Source organism: Palaemon carinicauda, chromosome 44 (genome assembly GCF_036898095.1).
Source record: "Palaemon carinicauda isolate YSFRI2023 chromosome 44, ASM3689809v2, whole genome shotgun sequence".
In the NCBI taxonomy this organism is placed as follows: domain Eukaryota; kingdom Metazoa; phylum Arthropoda; class Malacostraca; order Decapoda; family Palaemonidae; genus Palaemon; species Palaemon carinicauda.
This window is the reverse complement of record NC_090768.1, coordinates 1,620,218-1,642,093: the sequence shown is the minus strand read 5'-3', so window position 1 is coordinate 1,642,093 and position 21,876 is coordinate 1,620,218. Positions and strand designations below refer to the sequence as shown.

Below are 21,876 nucleotides of genomic sequence, written 5' to 3'. Positions count from 1 at the left end.
AACTATGGTTGGTTTCAAAGATATTGATGTTTGAAAATTTTAAATGCATTTCTGGGCTCCACCTGTGCCGCTCCGTGAAATGCTCCTTTAGCATCATTTCTAAGGTATATTTCTGCTATATATTACCAGAGAAAAAGTTGCATTGGAATGCTAGGGATAAGCCCAGCTCGCTCACCTATATAAGGTGTCGGTATAGTAACTGGGGCGTGAAAACCACTGTCAGAGGTCTCGTGCCATTTAGATCTCTCCTCATCAAATTCTCCCGTTACTGTGAGTCAGTTTACAAGAATTGGCGGATGAGCCCTTGAGCCAGAAAGTGGCTCTCAAATATCTTAAGAAAACAATCTGGAGTTCCAGATATCAAACTATATTTTGAGAAGGTATATTACAAGTAATCTAGACAAGGGCTAGAATTTTAATGATTTTTAATATTTTTTTTCTTCTTATAAATGACCTACCGTTACGCGAAATTCTCCAACACACAAAAGGGTGGGTACTCAACTTAGTCAATGAGGAAGAAGCCAAAGCATCCATGATCGAAAATCGCTCAAAAAGCTAAGAAAAACAGGCAGAAACTCCCCAAGCAATCGTCAAAGATGACGCTGCGAAGAGGGAATGGTTCAACAAGAAACATGTTAGTTGTGCACATTGAGATTGGGAGTTGTAACCGCTCACTTGCCCATGTATCCTACCCCCTACCTTATCCTTCGAGACAAGGTTAACTCTATTCGGGGAAGGATAACCATGTCTTGTTATTACCACGTCCCTGATTTATACATATCTCCCTGGATAATTGCTCCGGAGGTCACAACTCCATTGATACCTCTAAGGTAAAATTTCTTTGGTATATCACTCGCAGAAAAATATCCCAAGTAGAAGCTGCCAATGAGGAACTTACATCAGGACGATATGGCTATCTCACCCAAAAATAGATTGTTCCTATGTCAAAATCCATTTTCTATACTTACCAGATGTTCATATACATTCCCAACAACTTGTGTCAAGAGGGTAGGGAATAGTTTCGACTTCGAAACTGAAATAACAAAGGCACGCTGACGCATCACACCTTTCCTTCTTACCATTATCTGCTAGAATGTTTCATTACTTTACTAGAGGCATGAGTCTATTAAAAGAAAATCATTATTATTATTATTATTGAAAGGAAGAGATTAACCAGCCCAATGAGTCATTCTCGACTCTTAAAGAGCTGGTCTGATTAAATTCAGGAGGTAAAATTACTTGAAGCTAATAAAATAAAAAGTAAATATAGGATAAAAATAAATTTTTATATCAAAGCTAATAATATATCAAATAAATATATAGAAAATATAGGATAAAAAATCGATTTTCATATAAAAGTCTGTAGTAAATAGAAATTTAAATCTTACTTATAAATCCTTAAAATCTTAAAAACAGATAAAATTGGAATTTAAGAAAAGAAATAAAATTTACTGGAAAATTTTCATTAAACTGAGCTTTTGCAGAAGCAGCAATATGAACATCAGGTGAGTATAGAAATAACAAATGTTATTAAAATTTCATTACTTATATTACTTTCCATGTCTTCATGTGTATGTTAAAAGTATTTTGTAACATTTAGATCTTGCTATTGTACTCTAATTACACATAAATTTTAGTTTTGGAATCAATTTTAGCACATGGAGAGACACCTACGCTTCTTTCTTTTATTTGATATATTTTAAGTTTATATTCACATAATTTCTGTAAGTATTGAACAGTTAGGGTGATCAGATTTTCATTTTTAGTCTTGAAAATAAAGAAAGAAAGAAGTTTTTGCAAAGTTTAAAGTGATACTTTCATAATACCACAATGTTTTTTTTTAGGTCTCTCCTTATGGTGTATGTCATTACCATGAACAGAGTAAGTTTGTTGTTATAAAATGAAAATATAGTAATGTGTACTGCATGTTCCCTCGAGTACCAGGTTTCTCAATACTGTATTATGAAAATCCATGATACACGTAGCTTCAACAATGTACATAAAATGCTTGTATAAACTGTGTACTGGTATAGATATTTCTGCACTTCAATATTGCAATGATGCTATTTATAACATGAATGTGAGGATTTTTCTTATTCCTTTCTTAGTTCTCATGGAAGATTTTAGTACAAAACTGAATATCTTTTTATTTAGAATTTTAGAAAATTACAAATAGGAAGGCTTTGCCATAGAGAGCATGAAATATTTAGATTTTCGATTTCCATATTGTATCTTACAAAATGAATTTTTTTTTAAATTTATTTTGTGCAATTTAACAGATAAGTGTAATTGCGTAAATTTCATCACATATTTTAAGTTGTATTAAACCTTTATCATCTGGAACTTGGTTCTTTAGAATTGAGGCTGTTATTTTAGTACTGTAATGAGAAATATAAATCTAGAAATGGAGCTTGGTAGTGGTTTTATTAGTGGAAAGTAAAATATTGAATTAACCTATATCCAGAAGCTTTAATTTGAAGTGATGGCCTCCAATTCTCACAATTCAATACTACAGTAATACAATTAAATGTTTACACTGCCATGTTCCTTTTTCAGTTAAGCAATATTTACAGGTTTTAATTCTACTCTGTTTTGACAATGATATGCTGCTCTGTTCTAGTTTTTTTCCTTTGTTTCCTTATTTTTACATTGTTCTACAAAACAGTTGTTCATGCACTTAGCAAACTAGTCCTGTGGATGACTGGTAAACTTAAGTATTACAGTATTGATAGTTTCCTGTCTTGTAGAATTATTTGTTGCAATTTATACCAAAGAATGAGTTGCATTTTAATGTGATAAAGAGAAACTAGGATTAGACCTTAGGAAAGATATAGCTGTATTGGTGACACACAGGAATAACAAGAATTCAGTAATAAGGATTTAATAAAAGTGAAAAATATTTTTTTACTGGTAAAATAGCCATTGCAGTACAATGACCACTTTATAAAGTAGTAATTTTTATCATTTTACACTCCTGCTGCATAATATGACACACTGCAAACAGTACTGAAGTGTCAGATTTGACCAAGCCCCTTAAATTTCTCTTGTATTTAACATACAATTCCTGTGGTATTATTCATCAGTTTAACCTAGATAACTTTACCACATTCCATTATCAATTCTCATTTTAATAAACAAATCACTTGGAAGATTTACCGGGGTCTTTATAGTATAAATTAGTGATTTAATTACAATTATTGTTAATCTCCTTAACAGACCATTGAGGTAACTTAGATCTCTTAGTCTTTATTGATGAAGGTTACATTCTACTTAATAAATTACTGCCTTTTTTAGCTTCATAATTTTGATAGTTACAGGCAATAGAGATTACGGCAAAATTTCTTTTACGATTTGTTTTCAAAACTATTAGTCATTGGTAATTAACATTTTGGATATTTACAATGTTTTTAATAGTTAGTTTTACTCAACACTCTATATGTGGGGATTTGATAATGTACCCTTTAATCAAGGGGTTATACGAGCATGACCAATTCCAAGACGAGTCAAAATTACTTTTGTGGTCTTGTTTGTATGATTAATTGCGTATCCTAATATTGTGTCTGGTCTGTTTCAATTTTTTACGGTCCAGTTCATCATTCCATATATTCTGTTATTAATTTATCATAATAGGTTTAAGGTATGTTATATATAATCACTAATAGCAATATCTAAATGTGATCTTATCATAATATCTCCATTATCTTTAAGGCCTAAATGGGTAGGAATCCAACAAATTTCAACATTTTTAAATAATTTAATGGGAAATTTTGGTTGTACAAGGGAATTATTTTTCTACTTTGTAATAGCTATGGTAATATTCTAATATCCAAACAGATATTCTGTTATTTTCATATTCAGTTGTATTCCACTTGGCATTAGTTTTTGTTTTTTAAGAATTCGACCATTTAACCCTAAGAATAGAGCTTTAACATACATTTACTTCTTATTAGCCCATAGAAATACCTAACACATGAAGCTATTTGATCAACCAGAAGATATTTGAGGATGCTCTGGCTTTTAAAACCTGGCTTTCCACCATAACATAGTGCTACATATCTCTCATTCCCATTTGCTATTCCTATACAGTACAGCGATTCCCAACCCTCCATTCTTAATTGGATCCAGGAGATGGACTGCCTATTTTTGACATGTCAGAAATGCTCCCTGTTAAGTTACGAATTTGTGCCTATAAATTATACAAAAGACCACAAAGTGCACTTAAAACCTGCTATAATTTTAATACAGTGTGCAGTAATATAAGTATTTATATATATATAACTAGATAGAATGTTAAAGAATTTACAAGTAATATCAACACCTTACCTTAAATGAAAGGCTACAGAGTCATCATGCAATCCCTATACTGAAGAACCACTAACATTGACATCAGGTGTCAAAGCAGTGAAAACTCTTATAGAAACCACGTCATCATCAACATGCGCATCCTCATTTCAACAACTAGGTCATTGCTTCAACTCCACCTTCTTTTGAGTTCAGTAAGCAGACAAAATGCCAAATTTAAGGTAAATTGACCATTGATAAGGTGTTGATCTTCTTCTTTGTCTACATCGACCCCACATAGAAATGGAAAAAGATGTAGAGAAAGATGATGATGATGATCAACACCTTATCAATGGTCAATTTACCTTAAATTTGGCATCTTTTCTGCTTACTGAACTCAAAAGAAGGTGAGTTGAAGCAATGACCTAGTTGTTGAAATGAGGATGCGCATGTTGATGATGATGTGGTTTCTATAAGAGTTTTCACTGCTTTGACACCTGATGTCAATGTTAGTGGTTCTTCAGGATCGGATGATGACTCTGTAGCCTTTTATTTCTCGATTATTACAAGGAACTGATTTAAAGTTTGTTGGAGTGTTCTTCCTTTTATCGATGATATATGTCCTAAATGAATATCTTGAAAGCCTGAAGTTCCTTGGCTTTGTGTCATGAGAACTTTTTTAATTTTTTGTCATTTCTCTAACTCCTACAAGTCTTTCTTAATCCTACAAGTCTTTGTTAATCAGTTGTTGCTTGTATGCCTCAGTCAACTCATCAGATTTTCTTCCAACTCTATTTCAAGTTTATCACTAAGGGATACCAAATTCGTCTAACACCCTTTGACGGCTCATCAAAACCTTTAAATTCTTGAATGAATTGAGAGCAGAGTTTCTTCTATAATCTATTCATTGCTATTTTGGTCACTTTGATCCAAGAAGCACTGATGTTTAATATTGTCTGATAAATATTAAAGTCCCTCCAAAACTTCCAAATGTTCAGGCTGTCTTCTGATGGAGTAGCACCAACTGCCTGACACAAGGTACGTGGTAGATAGTACCGCTTGAAGAAAGCTATGATGCCTTGTTCCATGGGTTAAATGCAAAGTAGTGTTTGGTGGTAAAAAAAATTATGGTCATGTTTAAATCAGATTCAGCTGTAACTGATGTCCAGATATATTACCGAGAATCAACAGAACGTTAAAGCGAAGTTTATTTTAAAATGTAATATTACTTGACTGCTGGTATAAAATGGCCAGTTAGCCATTTTTCAAAAAGGACAAAGGTGATCCATGTCTTCAGATTAGCTATCCAATTGATAGGAAACAAACTTTTGGATATTTTTGTGTGGCCAGGGATTAAGGGCAATGGTAAAGTAACTACAGCTTCAATTTGAAATCACTATCTCCAATGATGTTATCTCATAAGATCAATGTTAGTCTATATTTGGATACCTTGTACCCTAAAATTGTTTTTCTTTCTTTGAAATAAATTATTAATTCCAAAATAACCCAATCGTCAACATCTCGTTCGGAGACGGCATCAGGCCACAACTTCTTCCACACAGAGTTCAAGGTGCACCTCGAAACCTCCCGCCAAGCTGTATTAATGATTTTGAGAGATACGCATCAAAAGGCTCCTCCCAAAATTCACGAAGGGTGAGGTTTGTGCTATCAATGATTTCGAAACATCTCGTGACGAGATATTTTGTGCTGAGTTTCTTAAAGTTTGAAATCACTTGCTGGTCCATGGAGTGGAGGTGAGGGGTGGTGTTAGACAGAAGATAGAGAACCTTGATAAATGAAAAATCCACAAGGATAAAATCCTTGAGGCCAGGAGGGTGACCAGGGGCATTGTCCAGCACCAGTAAGCATTTCAGGGGGAGGTGCTTCTCTTCCAAATATTTCTTGTCGGGCCGAAACAATGGTTTATCCACTCTGTGAACAAGGTTCTTCTTGTTAGCCAGGCTTTGGCATTAGACCTCCACATCACCGGAAGCTATTCCTTAATCACTTTGTGGACCTCGATTGATTGATTGATTTGAAGTTCTCTGGCATCCTGACATCTTAAGTCATTGACACCAATATCGTTTATTATAAATAAAGATTAAAAGAATATTCAATTAAAACCAGAGAAGTAAAAATGTTATAAAAGTTAAATAGCATTAAGAAGACCTGCTTCTGATATAAATCTAAAAATTCCACTAGAAGTTAATATGATATAAAAGTTAAATAGCATTAAGAAGACCTGCTTCTGATATAGATTTAAAAATGCCACTGGCATTGTACGACACATCATGTCTAAGGATCTTGGCGAGGATGAACCTGCCATCTTCACCTCCAGCCTCAAACAGATATCTATTTCTTTCGGCACTATAAGTGGGGCAGTCAGTCAACAAATACCTCACTGTTAAGGGTATCAAACAGTCGTCGCAATATGGTTGGTGCTGGCCAGCCAGCAGAAACTCGTGTCATCCAGGTGTGACCAATGCGGAGACGACAAAGAGTAGTCTCCCATTTTTGGGACATCCCATTATACCTCCAAGGGGATGTACCAATCGCAATTTCTCTCATCTCTTTTCCGATTAAACTATCCCAATGGTGTTGCCAATTGTTATAAATAGAATTCCCAATTTCTGGTAAAAAAGCATCACAGAGAATGAGAGACCTTCTTGGTAGCAACTCGGCTGCAGCACTCTTTGCCAGTGAATCTGGCTCTTCATTTCCAGACGACACACCTACAGTACGTGTGCTGGAACCGAGCAAAATCGAACTGTTATATCTTTTAGGCTAATAATTAAAAGCCACTCTAAAATCTTTAAAACTAAAGGGTTACTAGAATAAAAACCTTCTAAAGCTTGAAGGACACTTCTTGAATCACTATAAATAGTAAATTTGCCCTCCTCTTTTAACGTTATTTTCTCAATAGCGGTTAGTATGCCATATAATTCAGCAGTAAACATGGAGGATATTGGAGGAAGTGCCCCTCTACAGTTAAAAATATTACTATATACTCCAAATCCAACGCCAGCATCGGTATATATAAAAGTTTATTTCCTTATGTTTTTCAACATGTCCTATAAAGAGAGACCTAGCTTCTAATTCAGTCATGGTTTTTTTTTTTTTACACCAATAAAATATTTATAGAAAGATATCTCGGGTAATTTCCACGGAGGGGTTGATGGTATCTTATATGGAAGTACCTTACCTCTAATTTTATAAAGACTGTTTAATAATTGTTTTACTCGAAAGCCATAAGGTTGAGATTTTGGGTGCAACTCAAAGTGTGTTGAGTCCCCTTACAAGGCTTGGAGTCTGAAAAGCTAAAGAGTTGGGGAGTCTTTGTAACCTAAACCAATACCGAATAATGGAAGACATGCGGTAATGGTCTAGAGGTAACTCTCCAGCATCAACCAGAATGATGTATTGAATCTAATATCTTTAATCGGCTTGCGGTGGCTGAGGAGTATATTTCACAGCCATAACTAATTTTGGAAAAAATTAAGGCCTTGTATAATTTAAAAATAGTTTTAAGGTCTGCCACCCATGATGTATGGGACAATACTTTTAAAAGATTGATTGATTGATTTAAACTTTTCAGGCATCCTGACATTTAAGGTCATTGACGCTGATATCATTTAGTTTATATAAAAAAAAATGAAAGAATATTCAAAACCATAAAAGTTAAATATTATAAAAGTTAAATAGTTTTCAAAAGACCTGCTTGTGAAATAAATCTAAAAATGCCACTTGCATAGTAGGACACATCATGTCCAAGGATGAACCTGCCACCCTCACCTCAAGCCTCAAACAAATATCTATTCCTTAAGTTAGTGTAATTGGGGCATTCAGTCAACAAATGCCTCACTGTTAGAGGTACTAAACAGTCGTCACAATTCAGTTGGTGTTAGCCCTTCAGCAGAAACTCGTGTGTCAACCGAGTGTGACCGATACGGAGACGACAAAGAGACGTCTCCCATTTTTGGGGCATCATGTTATACCTCCAAGAATATATGACATTTGTTACTTCTCTCATTTTATTGCCATCTAGACTATCCCAGTGCTGTTGCCATTTATTGCAAAGCAATTTCTTGATGTTAGGTAGGAAATCATTGCACGGAATGGGATACCTTCTTAGCAGCAACTTGGATGCAGCATTCTTTGTCTGTGAATCTGCCGTCTCATTCCCAGACACACTTACATGTGCTGGAACCCAACAAGATCGAACTGTTATACCTCTCCGTCCAATAATAAAAGCCATTCTAAAATCTTTAAAACTAGAGGGTTACTAGAATTGAAAACTTCTAAAGCTTGAAGGACACTCCTTGCATCACTAAATTGTAAAATTACCCTCCTCCTCCAACACTATTTTCTCAATAGTGGTTAACATGCCATACAGTTCGGCAGTAAATATGGAAGCGGTTAGAGGAAGTGCACCTCTACAATTAAAACCATTACTATGTACAGTACTCCAAATCCAACACCAGCATCAGATTTGGAGCCATCAGTATATATAAAAGTCAATCCTCTATGTTCTTCAACATGTTCCATAATAAGAGACCTGGCTTCTAGGTCTGTCATATTCTTCTTAACTCCAATAAAGTCTTTACAAAAAGATATCTCTGGTAATTTCCATGGAGGCATTGATGATACCTTGAATGGAAGTACCTTATTTCTAATTATATCCAGACTGTTTAATAATTGTTTCACCCAAAAGTCATAAGGTTGAGGAGATTTTGGGTGCAACTCAAAGTATGTTGGGTCCCTTACAAGGCTTGCAGTCTGAAAGGTTAAAGAATTAGGGAGTGTTTGCAATCTACACCAATACCGAATAATGGAAGACATTCGGTAAAGGTCTAGAGGTAATTCTACAGCATCAACAAGGAGACTTGGGATAGGTGAGGTTCTAAACGCTCCTGTGGACAAAATAATACCAGCATGATGTATTGAATCTTATATCTTTAATCGGCTTGGGGTGGCTGAGGAGTATATTTCACGTCCATAACTAATTTTGGAAAAAATCAATGCCTTGTATAATTTTAAAATAGTATTGCGGTCTGCCCTCCTTGATGTATGGGACAATACTTTTAAAAGATTCAGAGCCTTAATACATTTAGCTTTTAACTCATTTAAGTGTGGAACCCATGTCAACCTACAATCAAAAATCAATCCTAAAAATTTAGCTTGACCTACACATGGGATCCGTTGACCTTTCATGTATATATCCAGGTCTGGATGTACTCCTCGGATACGACAGAAGAGAACGTCCCGGGGAATTGTGGGCCTTGAAGGCTCGGAGATTCTCGGAGTGATACACCAGCAGGGATTTAACCTTGCAATGCCAACTGGCGTTTGCACAGAGTGCAAGGGTAAGCCCCTCCTTCATAGGCCTATGCCTGGGTAGCTTCTTTTCTACCGCCGTGATGAACGTTCGACGAAGCATTCTCTCCAAGAAAAGCCCAGTTTTGTAGCAGTTGAAGAGTTGCTGGGGACTGTAGCCTTCCTGGAAAGTCAACACGTCGAACGACTTAAAGGCTTCGACCGCTTTCCTGTCCGAGCTTGCAGCCTTCCCATGACGCACCACCGAATGAACGCCAGACCGTCCTTTAAATTTTACAAACCACCCCCGAGAATCCTTGTACTCTGAGAGTGCCTGGTTCAATGTTCCTTCTCCTGCGTTGTCTTTGACCTGAGCACACACACGCACAAGATCACCGAAAATGGCGCTGGCCTTCTGGCAGATTATTGTTTCTGTGATCGTATCTCCAGCAATTTCCTTGTCCTTTATCCAGACAAGCAGCAGTCTCTCCATCTCATCGTAGACGTGGCTGCTCTTGCTAGAGTATACAGTCATGCCCTTAGGTGTTGCTGCTTTGATGGCTTCCTTCTGTTTCAGGATCGTTCCTATCGTAGACGGATTTCGGCCATATTCCTTCGCGATCGCACTTAGCCACATGCCAGCCTCGTATTTCTTGATTATTTATATCTTTGGCTCCATAGAAAACATTGTACTCTTCTTTCCATGCACATCAGCAACTTTCTTGGGACCCATGGGTAATAAAGTAACATATCACAACACGATACAGTACAATAGTCACGAAAGCAAAATCACAAACACAAAGTCAATGTGTAGATGCATGATGGGATACAGTGCAGTAGATGCTGACCAATAGGAGTGTAAGATCTTATGGTGGTAAATAGCAACTGAGTAGGGAGATAACCAATGGGAGTGTGGGAGGATGGTGGCGAGTTTATGGGCTGGCGGCGCGAATTTTAAAATCAGTCAGACGTTTGGGCTCTGATACCGTACATAGTTTCGTTGCACGAAACATTTTTCACAATGTGAGTCGTAAAACTTCGCATCTTGTTTCGCAGCTTGAAAATTTTGTAAACAAATTCTTTCGTGTCGAGAGGTATGACTGTATAAGCAATGTAAAGTTTGAAATATTGCAAGGTAAAATAACTTGAAGGGGGGTACTATTATAATTGTCTCAAAAAATTTTTACGCACCAAGTGAATGTTTGGAATTACGGACTATTCTTCGAAAACAGTTGCTCGATATTAATTCTTCGAAAACCAATTGTTCAACACAACAGTTGTTCGAATTAACAATTGTTCGAAAAAGATAACTATAGAGATTAGTTTGACTGTTCAAAGAAAATAACAAGAAACAGTAGTTCATAAATATTTATTTTATAAACACTTACTTGGTTTATATTATGAAGTACAAAAAATTAGTATTAATGGATATAAAAAAAGACACAATAAAAAGATAAAATAAGTTTAACTAATGACATTTTAAAAACAAAATATCTGTAAAGTTTACAAAGTGAAATGATATGAAATTGCTCGTAAATAATCGATCACATCTTGACACTCAAAGAACTTATCAGTAAGCGACTTCAAGCGTTCTGCAGACTTCAATAAACACACTGACACAAATTAAAAAACACCCATAATGATTACTAGATGGAAATTCTTCCTTAACTGCCTTTATTATAGCAGGCTCAAAATCTGTGTTTACAGACTGAACATCTAAAGTCGGTGATATTGTTTTAACAGTTTTAAGGAATTTTCTATAAGATTGTTCATTCTTATTCGGTAATAAGGCATAAACCAAAGGTATAACATAGCCGTTTTTCATTCCATGAATTGTATAAAGCTGCTCAAATAACTGGCACAGTTTTAAAGGTACTATCCATAAAATAATTCTTGCATGAAGCAAGCACACCAAGATTTTTCTGGGTTGAAAATAACAGCATTCTGTCTTCTACTTCTCCGGAATCGAATATCAAGATAGATTTGCCCTTGCTTGTTCTCGTATCTTGTTCAGGTAATATTAAGTCTTTTCGATGACTAACAATTGATCTGCAGTGGTCTTCCTGCCTCACTCGATTGATTGTTCGCTTTATGCTGCTAGTTTGCGGTAGAGTGACTGCAACATAACCACTTAATTCTGCAGATGCGTTAGACATGATATAATGAGGAGAAGCTCGTGTTAATCTTGCGTCAGTCTTCACTTTATCTATAAACTGTCGTACTTCAACATTTGTCGAGTTTCCAGAGTGATTATGTTCGCAAGAAGTAGAACTGATCGAGCCATCCATTGTTATAGCGTGACCTTTGTATTTTTCAGCAAAATGTTGTCATTTCCAATACACCTTTGACCTTACTTGCTTGTACATACATATACCAAAGGCACTTCCCCCAATTTTGGGGGGTAGCCGACAACAACAAGAAACAAAACAAAAAGGGGACCTCTACTCTCTACGTTCCTCCAGCCTAACCAGGGACTCAGCCGAGTTCAGCTGGTACTGCTAGGGTGCCACAGCCCAACCTCCCACATTTCCACCACAGATGAAGCTTCATACTGCTGAGTCCCCTACTGCTGCTACCTCCGCGGTCATCTAAGGCACCGGAGGAAGCAGCAGGGCCTACCGGAACTGCGTCACAATCGCTCGCCATTCATTCCTATTTCTAGCACGCTCTCTTGCCTCTCTCACATCTATCCTCCTATCACCCAGAGCTTTCTTCACACCATCCATCCACCCAAACCTTGGCCTTCCTCTTGTACTTCTCCCATCAACTCTTGCATTCATCACCTTCTTTAGCAGACAGCCATTTTCCATTCTCTCAACATGGCCAAACCACCTCAACACATTCATATCCACTCTAGCCGCTAACTCATTTCTTACACCCGTTCTCACCCTCACCACTTCGTTCCTAACCCTATCTACTCGAGATACACCAGCCATACTCCTCAGACACTTCATCTCAAACACATTCAATTTCTGTCTCTCCATCACTTTCATTCCCCACAACTCCGATCCATACATCACAGTTGGTACAATCACTTTCTCATATAGAACTCTCTTTACATTCATGCCCAATCCTCTATTTTTTACTACTCCCTTAACTGCCCCCAACACTTTGCAACCTTCATTCACTCTCTGACGTACATCTGCTTCCACTCCACCATTTGCTGCAACAACAGACCCCAAGTACTTAAACTGATCCACCTCCTCAAGTAACTCTCCATTCAACATGACATTCAACCTTGCACCACCTTCCCTTCTCGTACATCTCATAACCTTACTCTTACCCACATTAACTCTCAACTTCCTTCTCTCACACACCCTTCCAAATTCTGTCTCTAGTCGGTCAAGCTTCTCTTCTGTGTCTGCTACCAGTACAGTATCATCCGCAAACAACAACTGATTTACCTCCCATTCATGATCATTCTCGCTTGTCCTTCATATATAAGAATCCGTCCAGTAATAGCATGGCTCTTCCTTTCTCGCTTTGAATAAATTCAGCCATGGCTCTTTGCAAAGGGTGTTTCCTCTAAACTAAAAAGAAATCTTATTGAGTTTTCTTGGAAAACAAACATTGACAAAGAACAAAATATTTTCTATAGCTATCTTTTTCGAACAACTGGTTTTCGAAGAATCAATTTCGAACAACTGTTTTCAAATAATTGTCCGGATACAGAATTTTTGCAGCCATGAGCATCATATATCTTCTATGACAATTCACGTACTGTGCAGAGTCCTCCCTCACACTTTTTCCTACGTATTTGCACGACAAATTCCTGACTGTACATTTACTTCGGCTTCCTTTACAGTCGCCATAAATTTAGACAATCTACTCTCTCATTCCACTTTCAAATTTTCAAACATTTCTACCACCTCTTCTAAGAGATGATTATTGCGGCTACCAATATTTTCTTAAATTCTATTGTTATATCTGCCTGTCTTTATCCCAGATATATGATGGTACAGTCGCATCAGTAAGAGAGTAAATTTTCCCAAGACCTTCTGCTTCACAATGACCATCCAATTGTTCGTCTTTGTACCAAGTGAAATGCCTCTCAAGATTCACAAATATGTGGTGCAATCACTTCCTCTTTGCATGGTACTTTTCCTATATTTTGTTAAACTCTTTGGCATGAAAGGTTTCCCTGGCACCTTCTCTAATAATTTCATGGCATGCTCAAAGCTTTTTATTCATTGTATTACACCCATTTTCCTGTGAACATGCCCTCTTATCCTTCTTTTATTGTTTGATTCCCTACTACTCTTAGCTAATTATTCATTGTTCTTAATTCTCCAGAGCTGAACCTCTTCAAATTTTATTATTTAAATTAATCCTATCCAAGTTACATTGCTGTAATTTATAAAGTGCAAGATTGTCAACCTTAAAATTGTAAATAAAATCTCTCTCTAAACTAGTGAGACTTCATACTTGTATTGGAGATCGGAAACCAGCCAAGTAGTCCCCCCCCCCCCCCCTTGAATAATCAATCTTTAGTACATCCAACTGATAGCTTACTCATACCTTGTTTAATCTTTACTAATTCACATAGAATAATGTATGGTTTTGTTGTTTGCATGGTAGCACTTAGGTAAGGTTTAAGATGTTTTCTATTTTTTAAACTAGTGTGCTAAAAACTGCTGGATTGAATTGTTTTGAGAAGACTATCACCCCCTATCCCTGATAGACATCTCAAGGTGAACAGCAAAAACCTAAAAGGCTTCTGGGTGCAGTTCAGTATCTGTTCCATTTATTTGAATAAATATGATGACAAACACATTTTATTGGTGGCTGAAAAGGAAAGTGAAATTGATCAAAAGTTAAAAAGTAAGAGGATTCTGTTTCTAAGACTAAAAGTTAAAAAAGTAAGGGATATTTCAGATCACGTTTCGTTCCCTTGTTTTCTAGCTGCCAAAGCAAGTCAGGAGGTAGGCTAATGAGAATACAGATATATTAGGTAAAATTGCAATTTTTATTTCTAATTTGCATTTTTCAAAATAATTTATTTAATATAAGGCAGTATTATTTTCATTCCTATCATAGTTTCATTGGCCACTAGAGTATCCACGCCATTTTTTTTTTTTTAAGTTTATTAGGCATATTGGCCCAACCTATCCTGTATCATCTTGGCCACATAAAGTTAATGTATAGGTTGATCTTCTTGATGTTAAGGCAAGGACAAACAAAATTGAACCTGTCAGTACTGTATAAACATTGATTACTTCTGTTTCCTTCCCTTGAGTTTCTAATTTTGACTTTTACTTTGTTTGTTTCAAAATTCCAGACTTCTGACTCATTCTAATTACTAGAAGTCCAGTAGTAGAAGAACAAATCAAGACTGCCGATGCATTACCCCGTGCCTTTATTTCCATTTTTGAACCAAAGGATCAGTATTAGCCTTAGTGTTCCATATCAAATGTCAAAATAGCTGTTACTTATTCAATTACTGTCTGATGTCTGCCTTTGTGACAGCACAAATCTGTGCTAATTTTACTCGATGGTGTAGAAAAACATTTGATTCGCACATAACAATTCAGCACTGATCAGTTATTACTTTTGAGGATTCACTTACATATTCACATTGACTAAGTATTTCTAAAACTTATAAATAGTTGAGGCTTAAGTTGCCATTTTCTGTACCAATCTCTTCCCAAGTGAATGAGCCACTTCTTACATTAACATTTTCCATTGCTTATAAGAGTTTGAGACTCATTTCTGAACCCTTCTCTTACAATTCTGTACCAATATCGATCTTGTGCTAATAATAGTTGACATCAGCATGTGATCCCTATTTTACGATATAAATGAAGATGATTTCTATATGAAGGAGAGGTCCTGAAATGCTTTGACTAAGAAGAGTTTATTTCAGCAGAGCTAGGCAAGGTAATCATTGATATGCTTAAGTGTCTCTCCAACCAGAAAAATACTCTCCTATGATACCAACCAAAGGCAACACCCCCATTTTACCTAACAAACAGATGCCAAGGATTCCTCAGCAGAAGCATCCGAATGGTTTTTAGGCGCGAAATGAAAACCCTTCCACCAGTTAGAGAAGTCTTACCAGTTAAATATAACAAAGAAAAGTGTATTTCTCTTGATTCAGTCAAGAGATTCAGCAGATCAGTTTACCAGTCAGCTTAGGGTAATAAAAGGAACCACAAAGGCCAATCTGACTTCCAATGTGATCAAAACCGGGGATTACTTTGTAAATAAGGGGTAACTCGCATCCAGGAAGTCCAGTATCATATCCTTCAATGTTCCCCAATGGTCTTTATTTTGAAACTAGAGTACTAGCTTCATATTGAGCTAAGTGGCAAATGGGTCAATTATCAATGTTCCCTAGATTTGTAAAAGTTTCACCTTGCAGGTAAATTACTGTACATTGACAGGAAACCTTGTAAGAAGTGAATACACTATACGGTATCTGGATATCCATTCATGGCATAGCTACTGGCATTCTTCTTTAGCAATATATTATTGTGAACTTTGACACTATGAACTTATTTTAAAAAATTTTACTCAATTTCAAATTTTTCCAAAGATGGCAAAAGTCGACCATGCATTTAAAATCAAGACTAGAGTATGGCAAGTTGGAATACTGTCCCCTCTTCTACTTATTATGGTGATTGATTATGTTATGATTAAGCAATGCAAGGAATGAAAAATGGCATTCAATGAAATGGGACGAGATACTGTATTATGCGATTTTGAATACATTCATAAGTTATTTGTCTCTACTACGGCTGAAATGCAGGAATTAACTGAAAGGTTAGTACTGGCGGTGAGGAAAGTTGGATTGGAGATCAACCAAAGAAAGACAGATCATGCAGATTCTGAGTAGTGATCAGATTAACTGCCTTATGAAAGAGTAATATTACCAAACTCAAACTCTTTCAAACATTTAGGAACCATCATTACCAGCAATGGATCCTAACAGAATTCAAGGAGAGAATAGGAAGGGAAGAACAAGCAATGGGTATACTAAAAACAGTGGTGGTGGTCAAATCAAATATCAGTTCACAGAAAAATAAAAATACAGTATGCATTTCACTTGTAAGATTGATATTAACTTACGGGCACCAGTCGTGGTATAGCATGTAACAACAAGCAAAATTTCTTGCCTTTGAGAATAAAGCATTGAGAATGATTTTGGGAATCAAATGGCAGCAGCATATAGGAAATGGGGCAATTTGTGAAGTGGAAGGAGCGCTCAATGTGAATAATATAGTTAAGATTATTGAGATAGATGGGGCTTATTTTAGGAAGGGAGGATGATTTAGTCCAGGATGTACCTGAATAGTAGCTGCTGGGTAGGAGAGGATGTGGTACACTAAGAAAAACATGGCTGATTGACAATGTAAAGGGAGGTTGGATCTAAGAATTTAATGGAGCTCAGAGAGATGGCATAGGAAAGAGATATATGGCATGAATTTATTGATGAAGATCCTTTGGAGGTAATTGATTCCCAGCCGGCCTAGCTCTGGGGGAATGAGTCTCCCTAAACCTGCCTCAGATTTTGCTTCACGTCCAACGGAAGTCGGCTCAGCATTGGGGGAGCGCAGTCTTCGGCAACAGCAGCAGCAGCACACAAAGGCATGGGGCAGGATCCTTCGGAAGTCAATGTCTGGGATCATGCTGTACCAGACTTGACGGTGACACGGGCTCCACCTCCAAGGAAGCCAGTGTACTCTTCCTCTCAGTACCAAGTTGAAGGAGTCTCCTTCGATGAGGGACCGGTCATACCCAGCGATGGGCAAACCTGTAACACATCAGAGAATGAGAAGGATCTACTTGAGGGGAGGGGGAGAACTACTTCTCTAGGGGAAGCAGTCCAATCCTTCAAACCCCCGAGGTTGACCTGGTGCTAGTTAGCCTACGTTTTTACTTGATTGTTCCTCGGGGGAGATTGATCGAGTAGGAGCTTGGGGAAGAGATCGAGGGGGGGGGGGGGGCAAAGGTCTAGATTTCTTTGACTTCGAGGAAGACCCCCAAAGGTGAAGAATCACTCTTGGACTTCTTTCACCAGCAGCTAAACCTCTCCCACTGGGAGGCAGACCACTTCAGGGCAGGTGTTGTCCTAATCACAATGCCCCCCCCCCCCCCCCCCCCCCCCCCCGGCAGGCCAGACACATCAAATGCGGGTCCTTACCAGTAGAGAACATAAAAGTCCTGTAGGAGCGGCCCTCAGGTCCTGGACAAGTTCGCATGAGGACGATCAAGGAGAAAGCACAAAACTGCTGAAAAGAAAAAGCTAAAAAAACAATTAAGTCAGTAATGACAAGTCAAAATGGGGAGGAGGAGAGCAGCAATGTTCGTTCTCTACCAATTCAAAGCAAACGTGGATACAGTACTCGCCCCAGGTGTGTGAGCGAGTGGATAGCAAACTACCACCCCCGCTAACTAGCGGCTGGATGGTTAACCCTAGGTAAAATTCTTATGGCTCGTCTTTCAGCTTCGCCCAAAGTAATAACCCCCTATAAATAACGTTGGTTTGTATTAGTGATGGAACAACTTTGCTTTCACTCTGCACCTGTTTGACTTTCATGTTATTAAAATAAAGACATTATTATTTATGGTACACAATTTTACATGTTAATGGTTGGTTGAGTTATTAAAATAAAGACATTATTATTTATGGTACACAATTTTACATGTTAATGGTTGGTTGTACTATATCCTTCAACCTCTCAATTATGCTTGTACTTTACATTAAAAAAAATTCTATATTCAAACTATTCTTTCGCTTCCAGCCAAACACGTTCAAAAACCCTGTGTACGACAGTCTGTACAGCGAGGGAGCTTCAGCAACCATTATGCAGGAGGAGAAGACTGGGTTGCTACAGTCAGACCCTCTGGGCGCTCTCGACACAAGAAACCAGAACATTGGGTCCAAGTCTTAACCCCAGGCTTTCCCACAAATCATCTTCAGCATAGTAGTAACTCATCTACTTATATAGATATTTAATTAATTATTTTGCCCTGGTATATAAAAGAAATTTTATATATACTGTATATGTGTGCGTGATTGTAAGGTAGAGCAGTAAATCATTGTAAATATTAAACTTTTGAAAGTTGATGAGGTGAAGACTAGGTTAGGATCTGCAGATACTCATAGGATATTGAATGTTGTAAATGGTAATAATGTAAGATACAAATATGTCCTGTATATACTTATGAATTATATGCTCACCTAATCCTGCCAGTGTTTAAATCTACGAGATATATTGCTGCATTTCCATGCAGGCATGAAAGTGAATTGATTATGACAATTTTAGAATATTTAAATTTGTTAGTGTTAGCTTTTTTTTAGAAATGTATTAAAGTGTAAATATATGACTTTATGCACAAATAAGATTTGTGAACTTTTTATGACGTCTTGCTTTATTTTTGCAAGTACAGTATATGTGAATGTAGACTTTGAACAGTTTACATATATTACAATTCATTGGCATATGTCATTCAGTTTAGAATAGAATATTGCCAATAATTCTTTATTATTCTTGAAAATCATAGGTTGTTTGCAGACCATTGACTTTTATTTTATGTGAACAATAGTTTTCCATATTTCAAGTAATGATCATGGAGCAGTTTTGTCATTTATATATAATACCTTTTTGGATGATGTTAATATTTTCATATGTAGGTTACTGAACATTTTGTCATGGCGCAAATACTGTCTGCCAAATTATTTGATGATTGATACATTAAATACTGTAGCATAAACTGATATCACAAACATAATAATCATTGATGCTGAAAGTATACTAGTTATTGATATACTAGGAAATTTGCTTGATAAAAGGTTCTCACAACTATTATTCATGTTATCCACTCATAAAGAAGATACTCCCACTCATTAAAATCATCACTTATAACGAAATTACAGGTAGAAAATCAAATACTAATTAAAAATGAAAGTGAATGTATTCTATGCCTTACTGAGTGAAATATATGATTTCTTTTTATACACTTGAAGTAACTATTGGATTCATGTGTGTATGCGTATGTTTGATATCTTTGTAATATCTATAGTTTTTGATTCCTAGAGGTATGAATTTTGCTGTTAAACTTGATATTCAGGTTCATATCATAACATATTTTTCTAGTAGTGTTTTTAACATTTTTGTAATACTGTATATCCAGTAATGTGAATAACAGGGCTAGCATGATAACAGAAATGCATTGTGAAGCTGTTTGTTGAAAGTGGTCTCTTCAAAACTAAAAGAAGACATTCAGGCAACAGACCTTACTAGATGTCTGCAGTGCAGAGTGAAGAACTTTTCAAAGGATGCTTCAATTGACAATGTTAAAAATTGGAACAATGGACTAAACATAAGACAGGGTCATGAACTTGACATGGTTTTATTCATGTTAGGGTAGGATGACTATGAATTAATTTTTTAAGGACTCCTAGCATTTTACAAATATTTTTCATAGAATTGTTGCTGCTCATAATAATTAACTTACATGGCTCCCCTTAGAAGCATAATGATGTAAAGTACTGTATATTTACTAAATTCATATTTTTGTAGTATGTTGTAGTAAAACGGAGCAGCGATGAGATTGACTAAACTACAAACAATTTATGACACAATAGAAGATGAGGATAGCTGTATTGGTTCAGCTATGTGCCTTCATATGCATGAAGAAACTTCAAGTTTTAAAGAGCTTGTTTTACATGATTTTCAACATAGAGGCATTTGTGTGTTTTAGTAGTAAAGCTAGCCCTGTTTTACTGATGCCATAATATAAGATCTTTACTATCCTATTTTGTGTTAAAAGACCTTTTTGGTGAGAAGGTCTGATGTTTTAAGGAATTGGATACAGCACAATACACAAGACAGGAAAAAGTTGGATTATTTATATCAGTTTGCTACTATAAGAAATTGTTAATATAATCAAGTTGGAATTAGTAGAATTCTGATTAAGATCTAATCTTATAATGTGCATGTTTATCAAGGCTTTTGATTCAAGAGTATTTTTAACATTATTTTGCTCTCTTGTTTCTAGTCAGCTAGGTCACTGTTGTACATGTATTTTTCATTTTGTATTTTAAAGAGCTTGTTTCCTAATTACTAAGACTTACTAGTATACATTTGTTAGCTGTCAGCCACTAGATTGAAACAAAAAGACTGCCTTTGGAATCTGTCATTTAGAAAAAAAAAATAAACCTTTTGCAATTGGCTATCCTTTGTCTTGTAACCATACAGAATCATTATATCCAAAATTTCAAGAGAACTACAAATTAAAAATAAACCTAAAATCAGAAATTTTTAAAAAGGGATTTTGACGAAGGAAAAATCTATTTTTGGGCGAGAGACCTGTGCCGCCCAGTGAAATGCTCCTTTTACATAATTTCTAAGGTAGAAACTGCTATGAATTTACCAGAGAAAAAATTGTATAGGAATGCTAGGTTGAACCCAGCTCGCTCACCTAATAAGGTGTCGGTACAATATACTGGGGCGTGATAAATCACAACCAGAGGTCTTGCACATTTAGATATCTCCTCTCAATATCCCTGTTACAGCGAGGTGCCGTTCAACACCTAACTCCGATCTCTACTACCAACAGTCCAACCCATGCCAGTGACGTCACTCCTTACAGTATAAGCACCCAAGATTGGGGCCCAAGAAGGGTGGGTTCACTGGGCGGCACAGGTCTCTCGCCCAGAAATAGATTTTTCCTTCGTCAAAATCCCTTTTATGGGCTCCGACCTGTGCCGCCCAGAGAATAGGGGCCCAAACTTGGTACAATACCTGAAGGGAAGTAATTAAATACAAAATAATACCTAAACATGTTTAATCCAAGAAAAGGGATATACAAGGAATCCTGTAGGTAAGTACTCTCAAACATTAAGGAGGGAAAATAAATACAATAATGGCAAAATCCCACACTAGGGATGGCTGGTAAGGCAAGGCAAATAATGATACAGAGCAAAATAAATAACATCCTTAATGGTAAAATAACAAAAACCAACTCGTGGGAGAGTAAGACTAATAACAGGTATAAACAAAAACAATTCGTAGTAACGTAAGATCATTAACAGGAGTATAAAATAATACACCATAAGGGTGTAGCTCAAGTAAAACAAAACCAAAACCAAGTAGGAACAGTAAGTAAGGCAGGTAGGAGGAAGGAGGATAGAGCAAGACGTTGTGATTAAGACTCATTACCTTTCAGGAGGAACCACATTCCTGGCTGCTACTGTAGCAAATTTTAGAGCTTCCAAAGGTTTTAGGTAGTGGCGTTAAAACTTTAGGGGACTTCCAGCCTGTATATTTCGTAAGC

General features: G+C 36.6%; 1 protein-coding gene across 4 annotated transcripts in view; it reads left to right on the top strand.

The window, feature by feature from the left end:
• LRP1 (LDL receptor protein 1) overlaps nt 1-20,773 on the top strand; it is a 1,015,507-nt gene extending 994,734 nt beyond the window's left edge. For all 4 annotated transcript variants that reach the window (XM_068367027.1, XM_068367026.1, XM_068367028.1 and 1 more), the window contains 2 exons: nt 1,845-1,881; nt 18,339-20,773. In XM_068367027.1, coding sequence (XP_068223128.1) covers nt 1,845-1,881; nt 18,339-18,553 — 252 coding nt within the window. In that variant the 3' untranslated portion in view covers nt 18,554-20,773. The remainder of the gene's footprint in view (nt 1-1,844; nt 1,882-18,338) is intronic.
• Nucleotides 20,774-21,876: the final 1,103 nt, after the last annotated feature.